The sequence below is a fragment of the Pithys albifrons genome, chromosome 8 (genome assembly GCF_047495875.1).
Source record: "Pithys albifrons albifrons isolate INPA30051 chromosome 8, PitAlb_v1, whole genome shotgun sequence".
NCBI lineage: Eukaryota > Metazoa > Chordata > Aves > Passeriformes > Thamnophilidae > Pithys > Pithys albifrons.
The window spans coordinates 8,474,811-8,498,480 of NC_092465.1; the positions used below are offsets into that span (position 1 = coordinate 8,474,811).

Below are 23,670 nucleotides of genomic sequence, written 5' to 3' on the forward strand. Positions count from 1 at the left end.
TGTATGTAGAGATTTTCAGGGCAGAGTGTTTTTTAGGAGTGTTGTTAATGCCATACAACAAGGAACATACAGCATGGCCCTTAAAATGATCTATACATTCTGCTTGGCACTTCAGGAGTTATGTGCAAACAGTTCACTTGGGGTTGTTTTGTTGTTTTTTTTTTATCTTTGCCCAAGTGAACTTAGCATGGTAGTTTGCGTCCCTCAGCCTATGCCTGGTAGTTACCCACTTCCAAGATTTCTATTAATGTTTTGAAATATTTTAGTGTGGCAGCATGTTTCAAAACATAAGGAAAATGGACATTTTTAAATGGAATATCATTTTATATGCACTCTATATTCTTAGAATCAAACACAATGGCATGGACAGTGAAGAAGTTAAGCAGATATAGCTCATTAGAGTTGATATAGTATATAATTTTTTTTGCTAAAACAAAGTGAAGTTGGTAAGAGTCACAGCCATGAGAAGGAAAAGCAAAAGTTCTCTAGTTCGAAACTAAAAAGTTTCTGGAGTGTTGTGGGATGTGATGCACATCCCAAAACTTTCTTCCCAAAGTATATCCTAAAACCTTACCTTCTTTAAGTGACTTTGTCCATTCTTTTCCAAGTTTTTTAATCCCTGGCCCAAATAGCTGTTGCTTTTCCTGACTTATGCAGAACTCATGGGGGTCCCAGGGATGCACTGGCAATGAACTCTTCTCAACAATATACATCATTAAAATCAGGGTAAAATGGAATTCTGTCTACACACATGGGGGGACACCAGTCCTTGTACAGTGACATGAATGTACTGGTTTTTTCCCTTTAACCACTGTTTAACTTAAAACAGTGCTCTACTTTCAGTGGTGTTTTTAATAGCATCAGAAGCTGAGCAGGCTGAATAATGTCCAGGTGAAGTTAAAAGATTTTCAGTTGAATCCAGCACTATTCCTACTTTGACCTCATTTGTTTTCTTTTATCATTTGCCTGAGTTTGTTATTAGCATTTTACCTTACAAAGCATTTGGGAATAACTTTTCTTTGTGTGAATAACCTTGTCTAAATGCAAACAGCAATATTTTAAAACAAACACAGTTGTGATTTTTGCTATCTGATATTCACCGTTCATTCTCTGCTCTTCTCCTGTGTAAAAGGTTTTAGTTATCCAGCCAGGGAGAGAAGCATGACCCAGAATATATGACTTTGAATTTAGGTCCCAGCTTCATTGCACCTAGCCTCAGATAATTCAACCCATTAAGCTGCTTCAGAACACTCAGAATCTGATTAGCATCTTGGAGAGTCTCTGTTGACAATTTAAGTAGTTTTGTTAGGTAGGCTGTCAAATTAGGTATTTAGTCAGGCATTTGTTCCCCTTAGTACACTATTCTCAGTTAGTTTTCCAGCCAAATTCTTCAGAATTAAATACAAAATCCTTACCAAGCAAGTCAACATACCAGATACATAATGAAAAAAAAAAGTCTATCTTTTCACAAGTGAAAAAAGAAGACTTGTACAGAGGGAAATTGGAATTGCTCAGGAGCTTCTTTACTGGGGTTCCAGGAGTTTGGGTGCTGTGTCTTTGGTTGTTTCTGGTTTGTTTCTTTTGAATATGCAATATGGTGGCAATATGTAAGAAAATATTGTGTGACATCTCTTGGAATTACTTTCATTTGGAAAGTAAAAAAAATTGGATAAAAATGAAAGTTTGGTTTGGATATTCAAAAAGTTGAATTGCAGAAAAACTGAACTTCCTGAGAATTTAAGCTGTCCATTTGACTGAGATAAGTCAAAATAATAGACTCCAAAAATGTTTACATAGATGTCACTGTGTAAAGATCTGCATGTTACCAGCTGCCACAACTCAGAGAAATCAGGTATATTGAAGTTTTATATTAAGAGAAGGAAAAAAAAGAGATTGACAATCCTAAAATAAACCAAACAAAAAAATCCACATTAAAATGACCCAAATAATTTAAAATTTAATTAAAGACATCTATTGGAATGCAAGAGAACTAACATGTGACAGCTACAATCATCTTTGGTGTCTAGATGATTTATTGATGTCAGTGGAAGTACTCATTTGAGGAAAATGGTTAGTTTGGTCTTTCAATATGCCTTGTTATTTAAACATTCAAACCAGGATAATATGAAATTACTGAAATTGCAACACACATTTCAAATAGGCACTGGGAGAATAACTCAGTGCCAGGTGAATAAGGTAGAAACTCTGTGGTAATTTTTTATGGACCTTAAGGAACTCTGGTTTTGCAGAGGAACTTCTTCACTCTCATGTTGCCCACTGGTGGTCTCCAGACGGTGAAAGATTGGCCTTCCTGACCATAAACGACTCATTGGTACCCAACATGGTTATTCCCCAGTTTACTGGGGGCCCGTATCCAAAAGGAAAGCAGTATCCATATCCTAAGGTAAGATGAGTGTGAGTGCAACCCCCACCTTCTCTTCCATGTTCAGTGATACTATTCAAATATATGGAAGGAGTATTTCCAAACAGTAGCAGTGGCCGGGTTTGTTCATATTGCTTTTCAGGAAATAATAATTACACTTCTTTTCCAGTAGACTATAGCACCTTTTGCTGGAAAGAAACTATCAGGTGAGGGAACACCAGATAAACTAATTTGAAGTAATTTAATCATTGATATTTGGCTTGGTAAAATCAATCCAGCACCTTGGAGAGAATGTTTGAAGGACTGCATTGCAAAAAGATACTGTCACAGCTGCACTGGTGTCACACACTCTGTGTGCAGACACAGAGCATGTTCCTTCATAGTGACGTAGATCTCAGTAGATCATGCTGTTATTAATAAATGTGACAGACTGGCTGTGAATAAGATAATCCACAGTTCCATATTTTCCTGACCATCAAAATGAGAAAAAATAAAAATAGAACTAGCACTGAGTTTAAAGAACTCAGATTTAAAGAAGAGTTTTTAGATTTGTTTTGGAAATGGAAAGAATAGCCCAGACACGGATAAGGTCTGAAATCACTGCTCATTTGCTGGGGATTTTTCTGGGGATGTGCCTCCCTATCTGTTGCTTGACCTTCCAACTGATCAGTTTATCCAGTCCTTTCATGCAATTTCACTATCTTGAGTTCCTTTCTTATGGGGTATGTAGGTCCATGTGTAGGGTACGCTTTTAACATTTCAAAGGAAGTTTATTGAGAGCTTTAGAAAATATTACTCTTACCTTGCTATTCCTGGTACCATTTTTTGGTGATGACCCTTTATTCTCGCTGGGTGAACAGTTAAACTGTAACAGGTGCAATGAAACAATAACATGCATTATATAAATAGAATGCATTTGTACTATGAAATAATACTCAAAAATAATCTCACAGAATCACAGATGTCACAGAATATTCTGAGTTGGAAGGGACTCACAAGAATCAAGTCTAACTCTTAAGTGAATGGCCCATATAGGGTTTGAACCTGCAAATTTGGTGTTATTAGCACCATGCTCTAACCACCTGGGTTAATCTCAGGGTGAAGTAACAATATTTGCAGAGGTAGTTTATATACTTGCATTGACAAAAGGTCTTGAGTGACAGAGCAAAGAAAAAAATAAGGAATAGTTTTAAAAGTCAGCTTTGTAAATGAGAAAGGAGTAATTCTATTTCATTAGCAATTCAGCATAAAAGTGATACATAATACTACTTCAGTAATCTCATTAATGAAAAAACATTATCTTTATTTAATGTCTCCATTTAATGCCAATTTAGCTACCCGTTAAACATCATTAATTGGTAATGAAGCTTGTGGTATAGCAACAGAGATTAAAAAAAAGATTTGGTCTTTAATATGGAGTGCAAAATTGTAACTCGAATTAAAAAATAGAATGAAACACGTGTTTGTGAACACTGGAACATGCTCATTTGTGTACATGTCATATACACAGGCTGTGTTCTACAAAAAAAATAAAAAAGAGAAAAAGGAAGTTTTGTTACATCCATTGAGAACAAAGTAGGATTTCAAGGCAGAGAGTTCTTGCACTCCTGAATGAGTGTTTTGGATATTATACAAAATTTATGCTGTTTAAATTGTCATGAGGAGACCCTGAGGGGTGGAAGAGTTGAGAGAGAGATGTGGATTTGAGAATTTTGTGCTCAGGTAGAACATCCACATCAAGCCTGCTTGAGCCCACTGCAGGCTGTGGGATTTCAGTACTCACCCCACTGACCACAGCTGGGGGAATGGACCTCACTGTGGGCCAGAAACCAAAACAGGTACAGCTGCAAAGCTGAATCTGGGATGTATCCAAACAGCAGAGTAGGGCACTCCAAGGTAAAGAAAAGCAAGAGAAGAGGAGAAATGCTATCCCAAATTGAGGTAGTGCAGTTTTTTGGAAGAAGGAAAAGTAGTGTCTGAAAAAGACTTTTCTGAGGCTGGATTTAACTGCAGGTTTAGGAACTGACTGTGTTTTTGCAGCTGCCTTTACTGAACTGGTCAAAGACACTTAGCAGTGGGCCCCTGCTCGACCCAGGAAGGTCTGCCATTGGACAGGGAAGTTCAGTCAGTATTTCATATTTATATTTGTGTGATTCACATGGGTATGAAATTAATTTTTTCAAATATAAGATATTTGAACTTTAATAAATTATCATTATTATAAAGATACTAAATTATGTTAATGAATGAGTCTGTTTAGCTGTCATTGATTCAGTGCCTTTCAAGCTTCTATTTATTTTTTCTTTTCCAAAGGCAGGTCAAACAAACCCAACAGTAAAGCTATTTGTAGTAAATCTGTATGGACCAGCACATACACTGGAACTGATGCCACCTGACAGCTTTAAATCAAGGTATATAATTTCATTGGTTTGAAACTCATGTCTGCTTTAACCTTACTGTCTCTTAGGCTAATCGTTATTGCCTTTTTACATCAGTGCAACATTTATCTTTGACTGGAATACCCTTAATCTCAATCCCCATGGCTGAACATAACAATAAAATAAAATACAGCTGTACAGGACTGATGCTATTCTTATCAGTCACAGAAGTCTGGGATTTGCTTATGTTTGATGTCCTGAGAAGTTCAAATTTACTAGAAATAAATTAAGAATCCTAAGCTATTATCAAGGCAGGTGAACACTGCCCTGCTTCTGAGGCTATTATTCATTTGCTCCCAGCCACTGCTTGCTTTGTGCCAACTTGTTGCTTTCCATTTCTGCCATGAGATTGCTGAAGTGTCTTGCAAATGCACAGAGCAGAGAATTTGGATGTTCCCTCATTTAGAGGGAATTATTCTGAACCTTTCACTTCTCCTCCCAGCTGGGAGGTGCAGTGAGGTGGCAGAAGGTGAGGAGCAATGCCACTAGATCAGGGCTAAGAAAGGCAGGGCAATGTTTTTCACAGGAAATTGCTACAGAACCCCTGAGCTGATTTAATATTTGCTTTGACTCTGAGGATGAAGTAATGAGGTCTGCCTGGAACTGGTATCTCTCCTGCTAGAGTTCCTTGCTGGAGATGCCTGAAATTTTTCTTTAAGGGCAGGAAAGTTTTCATCCCTTCCTATATTTGTATTCCAGTTTGTAGAGTTGCAGTCATCTTGGTTAAATTCCCATTCTGGTTTCAATACATATACTGATGATCACCTAGCCCTAAAATATAGTATAATAGAGGTAATAAAAAAAACAGCAGAGGATTCTATGGTCCAGATCTGGCTGCTAAAGGCCAGAGAAGTGCCACTTCCCCTATTTACTCACTGTATTTTCAGATGGGGAATGGTGTGAAAAGGACTGGCAAATATGAAGTTACCTCTAGCTGAAAAAACCATCCTTGCATATGGCTGTTGTTTTTCCAGTTCCGAAAATTCCCCAAATGTTTTATGGCAATTGTTCCTGAAACAATCAGGATATTAACATTGGGCCCTTATTCACAACCCTTGCAAACAATTTTAAGCTGGTCTAGCTCTCTTCTACACAAATTGAGGCACTCTAATTTATTGCAGGAATAATTTAATAGTGAATTATGCCTTGCAATTATTTGTGTCAGCTGGAATGCTTACTAATGGTGTTAGTAAGAGAAACTATTTTGAATGAGTTGTTCTTTTTGAAGAATTTTTGTTCTATTGATGGGCCACTACTAAAAAACAATAAAATCTCCTGCTGCTTGCTAACCCTTCATTAATTTAAGTGGTGCTGTAAGATCTGAAAGAGATTTTTTGCCATCAAGATCATCATCTTCACTCTCCTAAACAGCATTAAAGTTGTCCTTTAATGTCAAAAGGCATGAAGAAGTTAAGTGAGAAAACAGTATATAAATCCCCAAGGAAAAATATAACCTTGAAAACATTGTTCAGATGTTATGGTTCCACTATAGATTTTTCATATTCATTCAGCCTCCTCAGCAGATGGAAAATAATAGTAGACTCAAATAATTTAGTATTAGTACCTTGAACCTTTTTATTTTTTTTCATCTTGAAGGTGAAGCCAAATTTCTGGAATTTTTTTTGTGAGCCTTAAGGACCATCCTTGCAGACTTTTGAGCGCTTGATAAAAATATTGTTTGTGTTTAATTGAAATAACATTCATATTCAAAATTCTGGCTTGCTACTCCATCAGAAGATTGAGTAAATCTATTTAAATCTCAGGGAAAACAGTTTCTTCTTGATTATGATTATTAAGTTATAATGTCTATAGTGTAAAATTTAGAACAATTGTGTAATTGTGAGTCAGTTTTATCGTAAATTTGGCATCTGACTTTGTATTTCAGTAGTACTGAATAACTCATACTGGTCACCAACCTGTATAAATTCATATATCAACATATATACAGGTATGAAGAATGAGCTTTGAACAGGCATTTCTAGAGTGAAAATCGTTAAAGTTTGTAATGGTTGGAAGATTTTTTTCTAGAGTATTAGCTTGTTTAGTAAAAGTAGTAGCTACTTTTAGCGATCAATTTATTTCAGTACCTTTCTAATCCCTTCATTACAGAGTCATTAGTAAATAGATCATGGGAGTCTTTGAGAATTAAATGGAACAATTTGCTATCAGATACAGTTTTATGGATCTTTGAGGGCAGAAACAATTTGGGAATACATGTTGTACTGGTCATAACCAACTGCTGTTATGGAGAGATTCACTCCTGCACAAGGAAACCATACAAAGGGAAGGGAAAGGGACTTCTCTCAGTTACAGCCACAGAGAGTAACATTCAGATTCTCAAATTACCCAAAAGTGTGTGTGGTGCAGAACCTCTGAAGACAGAAAACTGTTTCCCTGAACTTTAGGGTATCTTGGAACTTTATGTAGGATTGAGTAAATTCAATATTCTGCCTTCATTTACTTCTTGAAGTAATTCTGTAAAGGTGCTTGGTAATATTTCTCAAATTTTGTTTAGGTTATTGTGATGTAAAGAAAGAAAGAATGTTTGTAAATTTACTCCTGAAATTTTTATACTGTAGAAAAATTTACCACCTACTGTGCACCATTAATGCCACAAAAAGAATAAGAGTCTTCCTTTAAACACATGGTTGTACTCCGTGCATTTCCCTCTTGATGTTTCCATTTCATGTGTACAATTATGTTTCCTTCAGTGGCAAACACATCTTAATATCTTGCTTCAGTTCTTTGTTCAGAAAGCAATCATAGTCTTTCTTTTTTAAAGTGGGGTTCTGAGGACACTTGATGTGTATTCAAATGCAGAGGGTCTAGAAATCCCAATATATTTGTGTATTTGGGTCTGAAGGGAAAGAGACAGCACATATTTTCATTACTGGTATGATAGATTAGTTGCAAAAAAGCCTGAGAAGTTTGGAGAAATGAACTGATTGCAGCTTCCTCTGAACTGAAACATTTTTTGCCCTGCATGCTTCTCTGGTTTTATTTAACTGCTTCAGCTAGTCTAATAAAACTTACAATTTTGTTCTACAAACTTCAACTTGGTCCTGTCTGTTGACATGCAATGACACTACTGCTCTGTATCCACTGTGTGTGTGAAACAATACCTGCAATGCTCTGAATTCCAAAGGAATATTACCTGGAGAGAATGTTGAATTTCATAAGAGTATATGTTTCTACATATATACACACACTACACTACACTCCTGATAAACAATTCGTAATGTGGTGAAACTTGAATATATTTTTATGCATAGTTGCTGGCAGAGGGGAAAAAAAGGGATCATTAAGTGACCTTTTGTTTTTACTTCAGTGCTCAAGGAGTTTTTGTCTGTGATGGAAAAATGATGTTATGGTTTGGCTTGGACTATTAACTACTATATTAGCTGGGTTCTGTAGGATTAAATCTGCTGTTTCCATCCCTCACTGAAGACTTTTTCAAATGGAATATTTCAAGGCTGGAATTTTGGTTCAGGGATAATTTGGACTTTGCCAGCTGTAGGTGCTGCTCTGCCATGATGTCCAAGTACTAGTAGAGGGAGGCAGTTCTCATATACACTTGAAGTCACCGTTTCCAGTTATGATTCTGGTATCCACATGTGAATATATCTGTTTTACAAAAAGTGAAATATAAAAGCCAAAAGAAAGCTGTGCATGCTGGGTTGTTCAGGTCTGTTCTGCAAATACAGCACCAGCCTGGGGCTGGGTGAAGTGGCAGAGAATTTGTGTCTCGTGCATCTTCTGTGTGCAGCATCAGAGCTGTACACAGTTTTGCTGGTGGTGCTGCTTAGCATCTTTGATCTAGCAAGGAGGCTTTTGAATGTATAATTAAATACATGTTGTCAAAGAGTAATGAGATCTCCATCAGTATTAGATTAAAAGTCTAATTATAGGCAAGCTAAACCCCTTGTTTTAAAGGGGGTCTGAGTTTCCAGACAAGCTCACTTCACTGTTGCACTAAACTCAACTGGACTGTGAAAGCTGCCAGCTGCCAGCAGCGGGGAAGTGAAGAAAATACCCTGGCTAGGATGACAGGCTGCAACTGGTCTCCTTCTGTAACATCCCCAGCCTGACAGCCTAGTAGGGTTTTGGGAGACAGGAGGCAAATTTTCCATTCTGTGAGTCTGTGCCTGATAAGTCTCATGTGCTCAGCCAGAGTTGTTGAGAAACAGACAGTTGTGAGCTGTTTGTTAAAACAGTAGCAGAAACACTCTGATACTGAGTAGAACTTCCCTTTTCTCCAAAAACCCATTATAAAATACTTGTTATTGTATAACAAGTGATGTTTTAAACTGGTCTCTGTGTGTACTTAGACATTACAGACTTACAGAACTTTTGGGGGTTTGGCAGTAGGACTGAATTCATTTTCAAAAATATGTGTCTTCTGAAGGTATTTGGCATAGGAAATACTGTCTTCTGTTGGAATTCAGTGCTTGTTTTTAAGCTGCCTGGAAAGTACAGGGTTCATGTGTATTGGCAAACATATGTTTCACAGTTAGTAAAGTTTGTATATAAATGCAAAACTTTCCCAGGGGAACAGCACACTGAAGGACTGAGCCTGTCCACTTGCAGGAACACAGGTAGGTGCTGGTCATTTGGGGTTGTTCTCTCCATCCTTCAGTACTGATACTGTCATGCAGTACAAATTCAGCATTTAAATGAACTGTTTATATGTTGGGGTTTTTTTAAGCCCAATCTGAAATATCAATGATCTGAACTTTGTGTTTTATATGTTTACTTAGAGAATATTATATCACCATGGTGAAATGGGTAAGCAACACCAAGGCTGTGGTGAGATGGCTAAACAGAGCTCAGAATATCTCCATCCTTACAGTTTGTGAAACCACAACTGGGGCTTGTAGCAGGGTAAGTTGTTTGGGTTTTGGGGTTTTTTTCCCCTTAGATCTCTTTTTAAGGTTTCTTCTGCATTTTATTTCCATATTCAGAAAAAAAGATTTTTGAAAATGAGTTTGCAGATGCAGTAGTTGCAAGTTCAATATAATTAGTCAACAGGGAGGAAATGGATGTGAGAAAATTCCAAATGTGGTGAAACAATTTCATGCAATTAGCAACTTTGAGTGACATTTTCAGGATTACTAAGCTTTGTTCATTCATTAACTTTAGTGGAAACTGCAGTTGCTGAACTTCGTGTACTTGGGATAGCAGTGACAAGCTTGTCTTCCCTCAGATATTTTCAGCTGACTGGTTTCTCTTTCCTCCTGCAGAGTTTCATTTTAGATCTTTCTGTCTCTCACAGCTTATATATGTTTAAGGAAAAGGTGTAAAACTCTGATAACTCCTTCAAATTCTATAGCAGAATTAAATAACTTCAGAAAAAAATAAATTGTAAGGCAAAAGGGATACTTGATTTCTGAACGTAACCCAAGCTGAAATACATTTTTGTATTTGAATCCAGCCACATCCCATCTGTTGACCCCAAATTTGACTTCTGATACTCATACATTACTTCTCTCCATTTTCAATCAGTCTTGCATCTTGAATGCAATTGGCCTCTTTCCCATTCTGAGTCATGATCTCTTCCCAGAACCAGCTAAATGTATAAACATTTTCTGTACTTGCTAATATCAGTACTAGCAGATACTTCAAAGTAGAGGGTATAATTTGGCAGAGTAAATGGTTATGAGTGATTAATGCTGACCTCTGAGTCAAAAGGCTCCCATCAGTGTCTGCTACTGAAGTCAGTCATGTTGAACTGTTAGAGATTATTTCTGAGCTCATCTACTTCTTTTGCTACATAGTGCAGGTTGCTTTTCCTGACTCAGAAACTATGAATAAGTTCCCAGAATATGGGTTAAGGGTGTGTCCATAGAGATTTGTTGGTTGGGTTGTTTTCTACCTGGTTCCTGCAAGCCTCATGTCTTTTTATTAGGAAAGATGGTCATGAACCACTGTGAGCAGTCACTTCTCAAAGGGAAACCCTTATGTGCTCCAAGGTCAATTGGACTTGTTTGAAGTAGGTGTACAGGGAGCTGTAACCCAGGGCATGATGTAAGAGAGAGAGAGGGACTGACAAGTTCCACTCCACAGGACTTAGAGTGCAACAAAGCACATTTTTTAAGTGGGTGAGGATGAAGAGTTGTCACTGCAGTAAGCTCAGCTCAGATCAGGCTCATGCCTGTACCCGTGGATGGTTCCTGTGCTGCACCCACTGGGATAATGGGATGCTCTTGAAATCACTAATGGATGAGCAAAGGCCTTATTGTGAGAATTTACCCAGGTATCACACCATTTGATTTCAACTGTAATTTTTTTTTCCCCCTAGAATTTTGCACATATTCTCAGTTTCAAAAATACAATATAAAACCAGCTGCTGTAATAGCTACAGATTTTCATTTCTCAGGCCCTATATGTACAGATGCTTCTGTATCTAATAAATTTGCATTACTTCAATGTGACTATGACAATTTTCAACAATTGATGTATATTATATTTTATTTCAACAGTGTGTGCATGATATTTTAGTTGTGTTTTTTCAGTTGGGATGATGTATTTATTTGTATTTATCATTTTTTCTCATCACTAGTGCCACATTATAACCCATTAAAACACGGGATTATGATTTGAAAAGGTCTCATAATTTGAGCTTTGTGCTGGCTGTTTGCCCAGTGTTGATGAAGGACCTAAAATATCCAGTTGTCAGATGATGCCTAGAGGTAAAAAACAAATAGAACTGCCTGTGTAAAGCTTGATAGCTAATCAGAAAGGACTGAAAATGGCATTCTTAGGTCCCCTGTGGTGGTGTACCAAAAACTCTGAATAAAGCAGCTGACTTTGTAATTAAATTATCATTTGTTTCAATGTAAGTGCCAACAAAGGGATGCAAAGATTGTAGCACAGTAGGAAAAAAAAACAACAATAAAATACCTAAAGACCCTTTACTGAATATAGGAAATAGATCTATAGCTATTCCATAAAACCAATTTTTTCCTTTTTTTTTTTTAGAAATACGAAATGCAGTCAGACATGTGGCTTCCTAAACAGGTACAGTATAAACTCTATTTCAGTGTGTATAATGTGTAATTGCTTCATTGTCATTTTTATTTAATTATGTGATATTTTATAAGCTAATAAAATCCTGAGGCACCTGTGAGGGTTTTGGAGGCAATATTCCCTTCAGTTTCCAATCTGTCTGCATTCAGTTCAGTAAGCACTTAGATTAACTACCTAACTCTGGGATGGTTAAAGACAGATGAGTTGAATCCCATTCCAGGCATGTCCTATGAACTGTGTTGATTTTTTTCTGATTAAAAAATAACCTCACCAAATTAAATCCAAAGAAGTTCAAAGATTAGAAATCATATGGACTATAACTGGAATATGTAGGTGTAATGTTTCTAAATTCACACCAAGAACAATATGTTGATCTAATATGTCAGCAAATTATTCCATTTTCATAGCTTCAGAAGAACTGTCCAATAAATGGATGAAGCACATTCTATTTAAAATACAATTTAGACTTCATTTTGCAATGTGCAAATGAGAAATCATTTTATCAAAAAACTATGCCTTTATAGCAAACCATTTTCATTTAATATTTCTGTGTGAAGTTAGAGATGAAGAGATGATATCACATCATGCTACAATTTGTAGTAAGACCCTGATTCAGGATATCACTTCAATGTGCTTATTTTTTTTCCATGCAACTTTATCAAAATCAGAGATTGTTAAGCGTGTACTTAGTAATGTTTCTCTGGGTCAAGACCCCTGAAAGTTTTGCTTCTCCTCATCACTGGTAGGACTTAACTTCTTTCAGAAACTGTAGGTCTGTAAAGGGAAGTATCCTGGAAAATCCCCCTGCATTAAGGCTGAAATTACTAGAACTTTCCCTGTGAGGGTGAATTCAGCAAGGGCTGGAACCAGTGCTGATAGTTCAGCAAGGGCTGGAACCAGTGCTTTAGGGCAAGATTGCACATAGCATGAACTTACATGCTTTAGCCATCCATTTTTGTTCATTTTAGTAGAATATATTTAAAATGTAAGGGTTTCTCTCCAGTTGACTGATGAGCATAGCAACTACCAAAACCAAGGAGACAAAAAGCCTAAGCTGATGTTTTGTTAAGAAGTTTAATAACGAATAGTGTGGCAAACTGACCTGATCTTCCATGTATAGAATGAAGAGCCGGTTTTCTCCAAGAACGGGAGTAAGTTCTTCATGACTGTCCCAGTGAAGCAGGGAGGTCGGGGCGAGTTCCACCACATAGCCATGTTCGTTGTGCAGGTAAGGTTTTCCCTCAGGCTGTTTTTAATGTCTTAGTGATCATCTGCGACTTTTACTGAGGACACAGGACACTTGCAAAGGTCTACACTTACTTGGGTCATCATTTGTCCTGTCCAGGTTGTCACTCGGTGTAGAGGGGACACATTTATAACTTCTTCCAGAAAAAGTGGAGGTTTCTCTCTCTTTTCGTTAGACCTCTTCTGTGGTAGCACATATGTTCACTAAATGAAAGGTACTTCCCAAGTACTTTCATTGGAAGATTTCATGTTTTCTTTGCACCTCTGTAGACAATCAGAATTGTTTTCTTCTTAAACCTTGCTGTCAATGGTAATGTTTTATAGCACAGAAATTCAAGAGACCTGCAGAAACATTAATTTTACCCTCTCTATATGCACTATACATGCATAAGTATAGTTTTAAATATCTTTTCTGAATCTGGCCTTACACAGAACAGTAAAGGGAGGCAATACACAAACTTAAAATTTTGTGAAAGTTAGAATTCTTTTATTACCCTTTGCGACATTTTTCAGCACCTTCCATTTCTCAGGGTCATTACTTTTTCCAAAGAGGAATCTGAAAGAAGATAAATTTGCACTATGACTTTGAAGGTCACCAGTATGAAGTTGTGATGAACTAATAAAGGAAATTATGTCCTGGAACAGAATGCTCCAAGGCATCTATTTAAATCAGCAGAGCATTAATCCAGGTACTTTAGCAGTGCCATATGACAAAGGAGGGATTATCAGGGTACCCAAAACATCAAAATAGCAGACTTGGCACCGGGGATTCTGTTATCTGCCTTTATGACTGTTCTGGTATGAACATTATTAAGTCTGAAATACATTCACAGTGTACTACAGACAGAACAAGAACAAAAGAAATTTAATGAAAATTTAACCTGAAGAAGCAAGAATTAAGATACTCATTCACTAGAGTAAATGTATCAAGAAAGAGTCAATGAGGATAAAAGGCATCAAAGACGTGTCAAATTCTGTCTTCTAAAGAAAACACAAACTCAGATGACAGTCTGGTAAAGGTGTATTAATATAGTAACCACCTGAAAATTCACACCAGAGCAAAACTATTTAATCAAGTCTTATTTTAGTATGTTTCTCAATATGAATAAATATCTTTAAAAATACATAAAATAATAATGATCTAGATCTGAAAGTTATCTTGCAGCATTCCCAAGGATGTTACAGATACAATCAAATTTGCCTAAAACCTGTAGGCTCTGACATTTCTCACTACTAAAAAGCCCAGAAAACTTCATCCTAATTCAGGAAAATATTTAAGCAAAATTAAGCCCATTCTTATCAATAAGATAATTAAATATATACCTACTTTTAAACACATCTTCACACAATTCACCAGAATAATGTTTAAAGTCAAGCTTATGTTTAGTATTCTGCCCTTTTTAGGCAGAATTAGAGCCCTGGGAACTGCATAGCTCCAAATATAAAAATACTTCTGACTGCCATCAGCGTGAATAAACAAATCTGAATGGTATAACCAATGATAAATTTGGCTTTAAGTATGTAGCTGCTCCTGAGAAGAAGGAAATGTGATGTCCCATGTATCAAGCATTATTCATCAGAAGCAACATTCTGCATGGTAATGGGGCTGATACAGAGCAGTAAAGGGCAGGAAATGTGTTTATATGATGTGTTTTACACACTGCATTAATCTGATTGTCCATTATTTCTAAAGCAAACATGGAGGCATAAAAAGTATATTAAGCGTTGCACATAAAGTCTTTTGTCACATTAGATGTTTGTCACACCTTGTGAGAGCCACAGCAGCATAGCAGGTGCCCTGCAGAATTTAAAGCAGTTGGCAGATCACCAGTGCCCAGATGATCACAGCTTTACCGTGGTGGAGCTTGGGTAACACTGGAATTTGGCAATTGGATTTGCATTCCTTCTCTGTGCTAGACAGTACAGATATTAGCTCATTAACAGGAATCAGCCTGCAGGAAAGTTCAAACACAGAACCAATGTGAACTTGAAGGGGCAAAGAAGAACATTTTAGTGGTTCACTTTAATTTAATCACTGAGGTTGATTTGTCAATCTTACAACAAATGCTGGTTGTTTTGGGGCTGCATTTCTTTGACTGTACTTCAGAAAAGCATGTGTCAATGACACAAAGCAGGTTAGCAGAAGCATCTAATTAAATCTTCATGCAAGTGGGTGTTACTGTCTAAAAGGTTACTGCCTATCATAATTTACTGTCTGCATGCAGAGAGGTGGATGTGTGGTTTATTGTTTTCAAATGCTTTTAGTAACTTATGAAATATTCAAAAGAAACTAATCTCAAAGTGAGATTGAATCATATGTTATGTATCTGGAAATTTCTTTCATGGAATTTTGCAGCTGTAGAGAGTCTCTTTTTCTAACCACAAAATAAGAATTATAAAGTTACTTTAATGGATCAAGGTGATAATTTCCTGCAAGATTCATAAATAATGTATTATGGCTGTAACCTTGAAAAATAACCAGGTTTATTAACGCTTGGCTGGATTTTCTATTGCTGTTTCTTGTTAGATTCTGTGATCTTAATATTTAAATATTTCTTTCAATTGTTGCAGTTTCTCTCTTGAGAGAGAAGAAATAGTCACTAATAATAATTCACTAATATGTATTTTAGTAATTCCTGGAGATGGCACTGAATATCACAATCTTCCTGAATGAGGAGCTCTCATCATAAGCATATGTACAGTGCTTAGCACAATGTCCTGATTTCGTTTGGTATTTGGAAGTCTGATCATACAGTTAATACATCATTCCTTCCCTGAGGGTCTGTTAGAAAACAGATCAGTTCTAAGAGATTCGGTTCTGCCATTCTCATAAGCATCCTTGAGCATTTTCTGCTTTCTAGTTGTTGCTGCTGTTGATACAGAGCTCAGGGTACAGTTCAGAAATGCATGGATTAAAAAAAAAAAAAACACAAAAAACCCCACCTGTTTTTGCCTTTATGGCTTTTTGAGGGCCACATGAAAATTGAGGCCATGGCAATTAGGTATGGGCTGGTGCCCCAGGATCACAGGCCAAAAGACCAGAAAGCACCTTTGGATCCTCCATCTGGCCTCCTTTGTGACTCTTGCTGCTCTGTTTTGCCCACTAAAGCTGAAACAGAAACTGAAGTATCACCTCTTTTCTTTACCAAGTTTGTCATGAATTTGAAAACAGAGTTTTGGCTTCAGGGGTGTGAGAAAGATTCCCTGGAATGCCACTGTAAAGGAAAAGAAACACTAGGAAAAATGAAGTATGGGTAAAGATGAGATCCTTAGCTTGAAGTATAGGATTGCATTGTGTGCATATGGGCAACTGAAAGAAACATTGTGATGAAAACTGACATTAACGATTTTGAGAAGTTTATATATGGGAGTGAAGAATACTTGAAGTTCAGGCGTATCAAAATGTGAGGTTTGTGATTTAAAAATGTTATGCTATATATTAGTTTTAAAAGCTATAAATGGTAGTGACAATCCTTCTAGACAAAACAAAATGTAACGAGTAAGGTGAAAGTGAATATTTTCCATCTCTCTCCAGGCTAAAAGTGAACAAATCAGTGTGAGACACCTTACTTCAGGAAACTGGGAAGTTATCAAAATACTGGCATATGATGAAAATACTCAAAAGATGTAAGCACTATTTTCTGTGTTGGTTTATGAAAATATCTGAGTTATTGAAATGGAATCTATTTAACTGGAAATATCATATCTGAAATTAAACAATGTTTCTTTCATTTCTGAGCATTACCATAACTCTGACACAACTGAGTGCATAAAGTGCAGTTGTAAGACAATTTATCTGCCATTCCATTACTGTGTGTGTTTTTATGCAGAGGGAAAAGAAGCACACCATGACATCACTTGACTCACTGTATTTTTCTGAATAAAAGAAATCAACACACAATGCAACAGTAATAACATTTTGGTGACTTCTTTCCTGCAATCTAGATAAGGAGTCATTGGAAATTTTTAGTACTTGATAAAACACCAAACATTCAGTTTTCATCCTTGCTTGGTTACTGCATCAGGCCTCAGAGTTTTGAGGATCTGATTCAACCTCAAAAATACAAATTATTTATAGAGATTATCAAAACTCCTGATTCTCACATAGCTGCCTCACAGAGAAATCTTTCCAAAGCCCATCTTAGTGCTGTAGTGGAAGGAAATGCAGCACATACTTGGTGGGAAGACACAAATGTCTGAAGGCTTCATATAACTTCAGTGGATCTTCTATCTGCCCATGGCAAGAAATAGACATATCTAATTCTCATTTTCTTTAAAATAAATGATATTTCAACTAGGACCTTTTTCAGTCTGCAACAAGGCACAGCTCCTCCATTAGTACTAGAAAAAACTCTTTTTGAATCTTTCCATGGGTTCTGAAAATATACCCATGGATAATTTCTGGATACTTCTTCAGGCTCAGGTGAAAAAATTATGTTTGGATGTGCTCAGCCTGCAGAGAGGTGACAGACTGCATGTGGGTTGTCTCAGCATCTTGAGAGGAATTCTTTGCCATTCTGCCTATCAGGCAGAAACTTTGTGGGAATCTCACCTGGGAAACACCAAGGGCTTGTCTTGGTGTTGCTGCAGCAGTTTTACTACCCGGGCTCTTTCCACTCATTCAAACAAGATAGAAGAAAAGGTTTTCCTACAACTCAAAAAGGCTTTTGGGTATCATAAGACCCATTGTAATACATGATATAATTTCATTGTGGCCTTTATCTACCACTTGAATTTGTATTGCAAACTATTGGAGTGAAGGGGAGACTTTCTCTGCTGTATTTGTAATATGCAGAAAGGCATCCTGGTCGCTACTGGAGCTCCTGGGCATTACAGAAATTAAAGAGAAACCATAAAATACTGTATTCATCACTGTTAAAATAGGAAATCGTATGTAATCTGGATAAACTACTCTGTGTGTGGGGAATGAGTGTAATCTTGGAACTTAGGTTTGTATATAACTATTTTATCTTCTTGGATATTTGGGAATTTTTAATTTTAAAAATGTTATCTGTGGTGTCTCTTATGTCTCTAAACACTACCCACATCAAAGAGTTTACTATACTGAGTTTAACTTTGTTCATCTTTTGGGCACAGTTATTTCTTAAGCACTGAGGGATCCCCAAGAGGAAGACAACTACACAGGTAAGAAGTATGTGGGGCTGGGTTAACAGCTTCTTCATCCAAGCTGTAAGTGCTGTGGTGCTTGGGTAACCATTTATATTGTGTAACAGTTAGTGTGCTTGAGCTGTAACAAGGAATCACAGCTTTTCAAAATTAATAATGCCAACAATATTTTACATCTCTTGAAAAATGAGAAAGATTTTAACACAAAATGGTTTTACCAATTATGTCTTTACTAGTCATTTATAAGCATCTAAAAAGCTAAACCTAAATGCAAGCATTTAACATGACTATATTTTGAAAGTAATGAAGGTTTTCTAAATAAAAATATTTATAGGGTTTAATCACATAACTTAAAGCACCTCATCTTTACACAAACTTCAGTGCATAAATCTGAAGGTAATGAGGCTTTTCAGGGTATCCTGCTAATGCTGTTCCCCCACAGCACTGCTACTTATTGCAGTTCCAGTCTCACTTTGGGCAGGTTTTAGATCCTGTCCACATTGCCCAGTTTACAGAACAGTAGTCCACTTAGTCATCTGAAACCAGTTTGCATCAGAAACAACATGATTCAGTGGTATTTTGGCAACTCTGGGGATTAAAACAAATTCTGTCACTCTGATGAGAGAATTCTTGGTTTATTGCCTTTTATTCCAATGTCAAATGTTTGTGATCATTTTTTTCCCCAGTGTATCAACAGTGGGATCATTGAATCGTCAGTGTCTCTCATGTAACATCCTGAAAGACCAGTGCACATACTTCAGTGCAAAGTTTAGCCCCTTGAATAGACATTTTCTTCTGCACTGTAAAGGTAAGGCAAATTCATGGCATGTAGTAGTACCATGTTTGCTTCTGAATTACTGTATTCTCTTGAGAAAGGCATTAGGCTGGAATCTAATATTTAGCTCAGTGGTAGAATACTCAAAGTTCAGTACAGAGCCTATGCCAAGACTAAGTTGTTCTGTGTAATAGATAAATAACAAGTTGATATCAGAAAGCATCTCCAGTCCTAACTCTTCTGTCCAAGTAAAGGGCATCAACTTAATTCACTGTAAATAAAAATCCTTCACCAAAAAATTTTGCATTTATGGTGATGTTACGGTGGTTGGTGACAGCTTCATTATTTTATGTATTGGGATGGATCTTGTGTGACTATAACTAGTTAAAAGGTGAGGGCCTGGTTTCTGTAATGCTGTTTCTCTATGTCTGTACATTTGTGTGTGCACAGTGTATTATGCACACTTACCCCCTTATATATGTGTGTGTATCTACCAAAATCCAGGTATAGTTTAATCCTCACATCCTTTCTATCAATACAATTGCAATAAAAAACTCCTCAAGTTTTATTTTTAGCTGTGTTCCAGTAGCACTAAATGACACCAATTGGATCAGAGTTTCTCTATAAACAAAAAACTAGAACCATCCCATGCTGTGAAACTTATAACCTACAGTCAGGAAATAAACACTGATAAATAAGTAAGATTATTAAAAAAGGTTCAGAAAAGCATGAGACAGTCAATAAAAAAGTGTGGAGCTAGCACCGTTGTCCTTGAAACTTGCAATATTTATAGACACTGTTCTCCCAGTGTTTTTGCAAAGTTAGAATCAGACTGAAAAGAGTAGAACACAATTCATCTGAAATACGTATGAATAGCCCATTTTATTTGCATACATCTTTCTACCTCTTTTGTAACTCTACTTTCTTGTTTTGCACAAAAATAATATATCTGCTGGCTTGAGCATTAAATTTATCCAAACGAACAAGCTATGAATATATATTGGCTAAAATAAGAGGTTGGGTTTTATTTTTGTTGCAGGGATTTTTTTTTTTAAATTCACCTACACTGCATAGCTGATTAGAAAAAAACCTGTACAAACTGTATAGTTTGTACATGGTTAAATCTACAGCAGAAGTTACAGAGCTAATCCTGAGGTCTATATTTGAGTAAAGACCGCACTAGTAATGAGTTCCCCCATGCTTTAAGCAGAGTGTTTTTCTGTTCTTGATACAGTCCCTATGGGGTAAGTCTCAGAATCCTTCAAGAAGGAGGATTGGTAAATTGGGAAGAGTTTTTCTCCCTGAATCAGCAATGTGACAGGGTCCAAAAGGACAGCTTCTTGTTGCTATTTTATCAAAGTATTTTCAGCCTGTATTTTTTAACGTATTCCTTTGATATAAAAAAATGGATGCTGGTAGGAAGTTGTTCATGGATGTACTCACAAGCTCATGACTTTCAGTGACTTTGGAGGGGACAGTTCTCTCTTGGGGCTGGTAAGGCTGTAGATCATCCTCCTGGGATTAAACCTACACTCCACTGAGTTGCAACCAGCAAACTGCCCTGAGCTGCAGGTGGAGGGCAAGGATGATAAACCACTGTCATTATGTTTTTTCCTACCTCTAATATTATGCAGAGTTGTCAGCTTGTCACCTTGTCAGTCATCCAGTGGTCTTCCCTGGTGTTTCACCAGAGCCTGGCAGTTACAGCAGCAGTGTGGCCCCTGTTTACTGCCACAGCTCTGCTGGCTTGGGTATTTGGGAGTATCAAAGTCAATGCCAACATTACCATAGAACTGGCACCAAAACTCTTCTGCAGTGTGCTGCTTGTAGGAGTGGGAGAGAAACTGCTTCCAGGAGACACACGACACATATCTATGTGCATGTACACACATTTCCCCACAATAAGAAGCCTTGCCCAATTGGTACAAAAGCAGTTTGCCCAGAAGAGTCTTTAAGGGACTCTGAACTAGTTTGATCTATACAAGTGTCAGTTCTTCCACCTCCTGTTTACCCACAAGCACCTTCATTAGAATAGTTTGTCCTTCTTAGTTTTCCTCAGGCAGGAGATCTGTCTCAGTACACCAGCTCTATCCATCTCCAGAGACTCTCCTGGGTGAGGAGTTCTTTCTAGTCTGATGGATGGAGGACCGGCCTCAGTTTTGGCAAGTGCATCCTTTGCACTTATTTTCCACACTGCTTGTGAATTTTTCCTTTAGCACTTCATAAACACTAACAGATATTAATATCTTCACTCAAATAAGATACTTCACAAAGAGAGTAATTGTTTCTCCCCTTTTACACAGCAGGAAATAAGCTGTGGGTTTAGGGTTAATAAAAGGAGTTCAATGGGAAATGTGGGTGCTGTACTTAGTTCTGATGATCTGTAGAGACAGGTCTATCTTTTTTTTTTTCTGTGTTTGGCTTTTTAATCTACTACAATCTCCTTTTTTTCAAAATCTGTCACCATCCTTCCACTTTTTAATATGCCAAAGAGATCTGGCCCAGAGATCAATGCTTTCCCACTCAAAAATGGTGTTTCTGAAATAAGAATTTTAAGTAAAATGAAAAATTCAGAAGAAAAAAGAGCTGGGGGAAATAAAATCAAACCAAAGGAAAAGAGCATGTGAAGAAATTATCTTCTTGAAGAGCTAAAACAAAGCCGTGATTTCTCAGCCATCTACCTGGAAGATTTTTGTCAATAGTCCCTCTTGAGGCTGAATGAAATAGATAAAAATCTTCAGTGGTGGCTGAAAATGGCATCATGCTACTTATTTCAGGTATTTGCATTTCCCTAGGCTCATGCCGTAATTAATTGAGAGAGACAACCTCTCAAAACACATAAATTATGCTCTGTCTCTGAACTGCTCTCATAGGGAATTATTTTTTCCTCAAAAAAAGAGGAGTTGTAACTCCTAATTTCAGAGGGTACACGCCTTCATCTGCTATGGGGTCCTCAGGGAGTTCAGCTTATCTGCATCATTCTCCCTAGTTCAATAGTGACTGACTACTTGTAATTTAAACTCTTGTCTCACTAAGGTAAAACTAAGCTTCTTGTGTGCAAATTCCATGTTGGGAGTGGGAACACTGTGTTTTCTTTTGCAGGTTCACACTAGGAGGGTCCTGAGAGCAGGAACAGCAGACTCAGCTCTGCTTCTGAGTATGCTGAACCCTTGGTCATCCCAGTTCCATCTTGTGCATTTGCACAGTAGCTGTTGACATGCAGAATTCTTCCTGGTGCTTTTAGTTTCTTAGTGGTACAGTAAAAATATAGTGTCTGAAATGGGATTAATTTACATTACACCTAGATTTTAACTGAAATGCTATTGGTTTTACAGAGTAAGCATACCAAAGGACCTGCTTAAACAGATAGTTAAGTGAAATATGTGAAAATTTTTCAACACCTCTATATCTTTTCCATAAAAATATAAGTGAATATTATCATTAAATCACCTCCCAGTCAACCTAAAGTTACTGTTCCTGAATGTCAAACTGCTGTATTTTTGACAGTGCTATTAAGTGCCTTTGTAATTTTTATTCTTCACTTAAAAGTAAAATATGGAGATTAAAGATGAAAAAAAAAGGTGCTCCTTCTGGGTGTGGGTGCAGACTCTGGACTGTTTGCTGAACAGGCATAAGGCCTCTGTTTCACACTTCTTTGGTACTGTAGTCCAACCTGTGTCCTTCCCAGGAGGCACCAGTAGAGCTCCTGCTGTGTTTGAAGGGCAGTGTGTGTACGGAGCTTGCAGGATCCCACCCCATGTGGTGACTGGGGCTCTCATTGTGTTACTGAACTGCTGAGCACTGACTGCCCTACAGAGCACTGACTGCCCTACACTGCCTCTGTTTTCCTCTCTTCTCAAACAGGACCAGGTGTTCCAGTTGTCAGCGTGCACAGTACAAGTAATACTGCAAGTGAGTATTCCTTATGAATTAGTTAAATTTTATTATCATCTCTGATTGTTTTGGAGAGTGGGGGAGAAGGGAAAGGCCATTGAAAGTACATGAAAACTAATAGATAGCTTATTCATATAAAATTCTATTAAATACCTTTTAGCAACATCCACATCATCAAATGATAAGGAAAGAAGTTAAGCAAATAACTAAAACTTTCCCAAGCTTTCCAGATGTGTTTTATGCTGAATTCATATGACTCATCTCCTGTTTACACTTGAGTAAATTAGGTGTCAGGTTGGTCTTCACTTCCTATGTAAGTCATGCTGCCATTACAATACAACTTCTGTATTTTTAGAGATATTTTCAAAGTTAACAGTCCAATTATGTTGATGTAAGGTATAGTCCTTGGATGACTGATCACAAAAGCTGACCTAAACACGCTGAGGTTCTTTTGTTATATTTCTCAAACCAGAACAACTCCGCTGACATTTTCAATGAAGACAAAACCAATAATAAAGAATTTTAGAAGGGTATTCTATGCCTCTGTTTCTCAAGTTTTACTCATTATTCTTTTGTATATTGACACTAAATCTGTTGTGTTTTCCTGGCTGCTTGAAGTGCTTTTTAATGGTAGACTGTCCTTCAGCAGTAGAGTTTTCCTCACCTAGCTATTCCTGAGGTGCAGGAGACAATTCTGCTACCTCCACTTCCACTGTGACCCACTAGCATGAAGATGTTGAAGGTGTGGGTTACAGGAATGGGGAACATCTTTCTGTTCAAAA

At 37.2% G+C, this 23,670-nt stretch overlaps 1 protein-coding gene across 1 annotated transcript in view; it reads left to right on the top strand.

The window, feature by feature from the left end:
* Nucleotides 1-23,670, top strand: part of DPP10 (dipeptidyl peptidase like 10) — a 254,412-nt gene that overhangs the window by 206,982 nt on the left and 23,760 nt on the right. Inside the window, exons 9-17 of the mRNA XM_071562404.1 lie at nt 2,250-2,404; nt 4,697-4,794; nt 9,579-9,702; nt 11,800-11,838; nt 12,968-13,075; nt 16,628-16,719; nt 18,190-18,237; nt 18,906-19,027; nt 22,859-22,906. Coding sequence (XP_071418505.1) covers nt 2,250-2,404; nt 4,697-4,794; nt 9,579-9,702; nt 11,800-11,838; nt 12,968-13,075; nt 16,628-16,719; nt 18,190-18,237; nt 18,906-19,027; nt 22,859-22,906 — 834 coding nt within the window. The remainder of the gene's footprint in view (nt 1-2,249; nt 2,405-4,696; nt 4,795-9,578; nt 9,703-11,799; nt 11,839-12,967; nt 13,076-16,627; nt 16,720-18,189; nt 18,238-18,905; nt 19,028-22,858; nt 22,907-23,670) is intronic.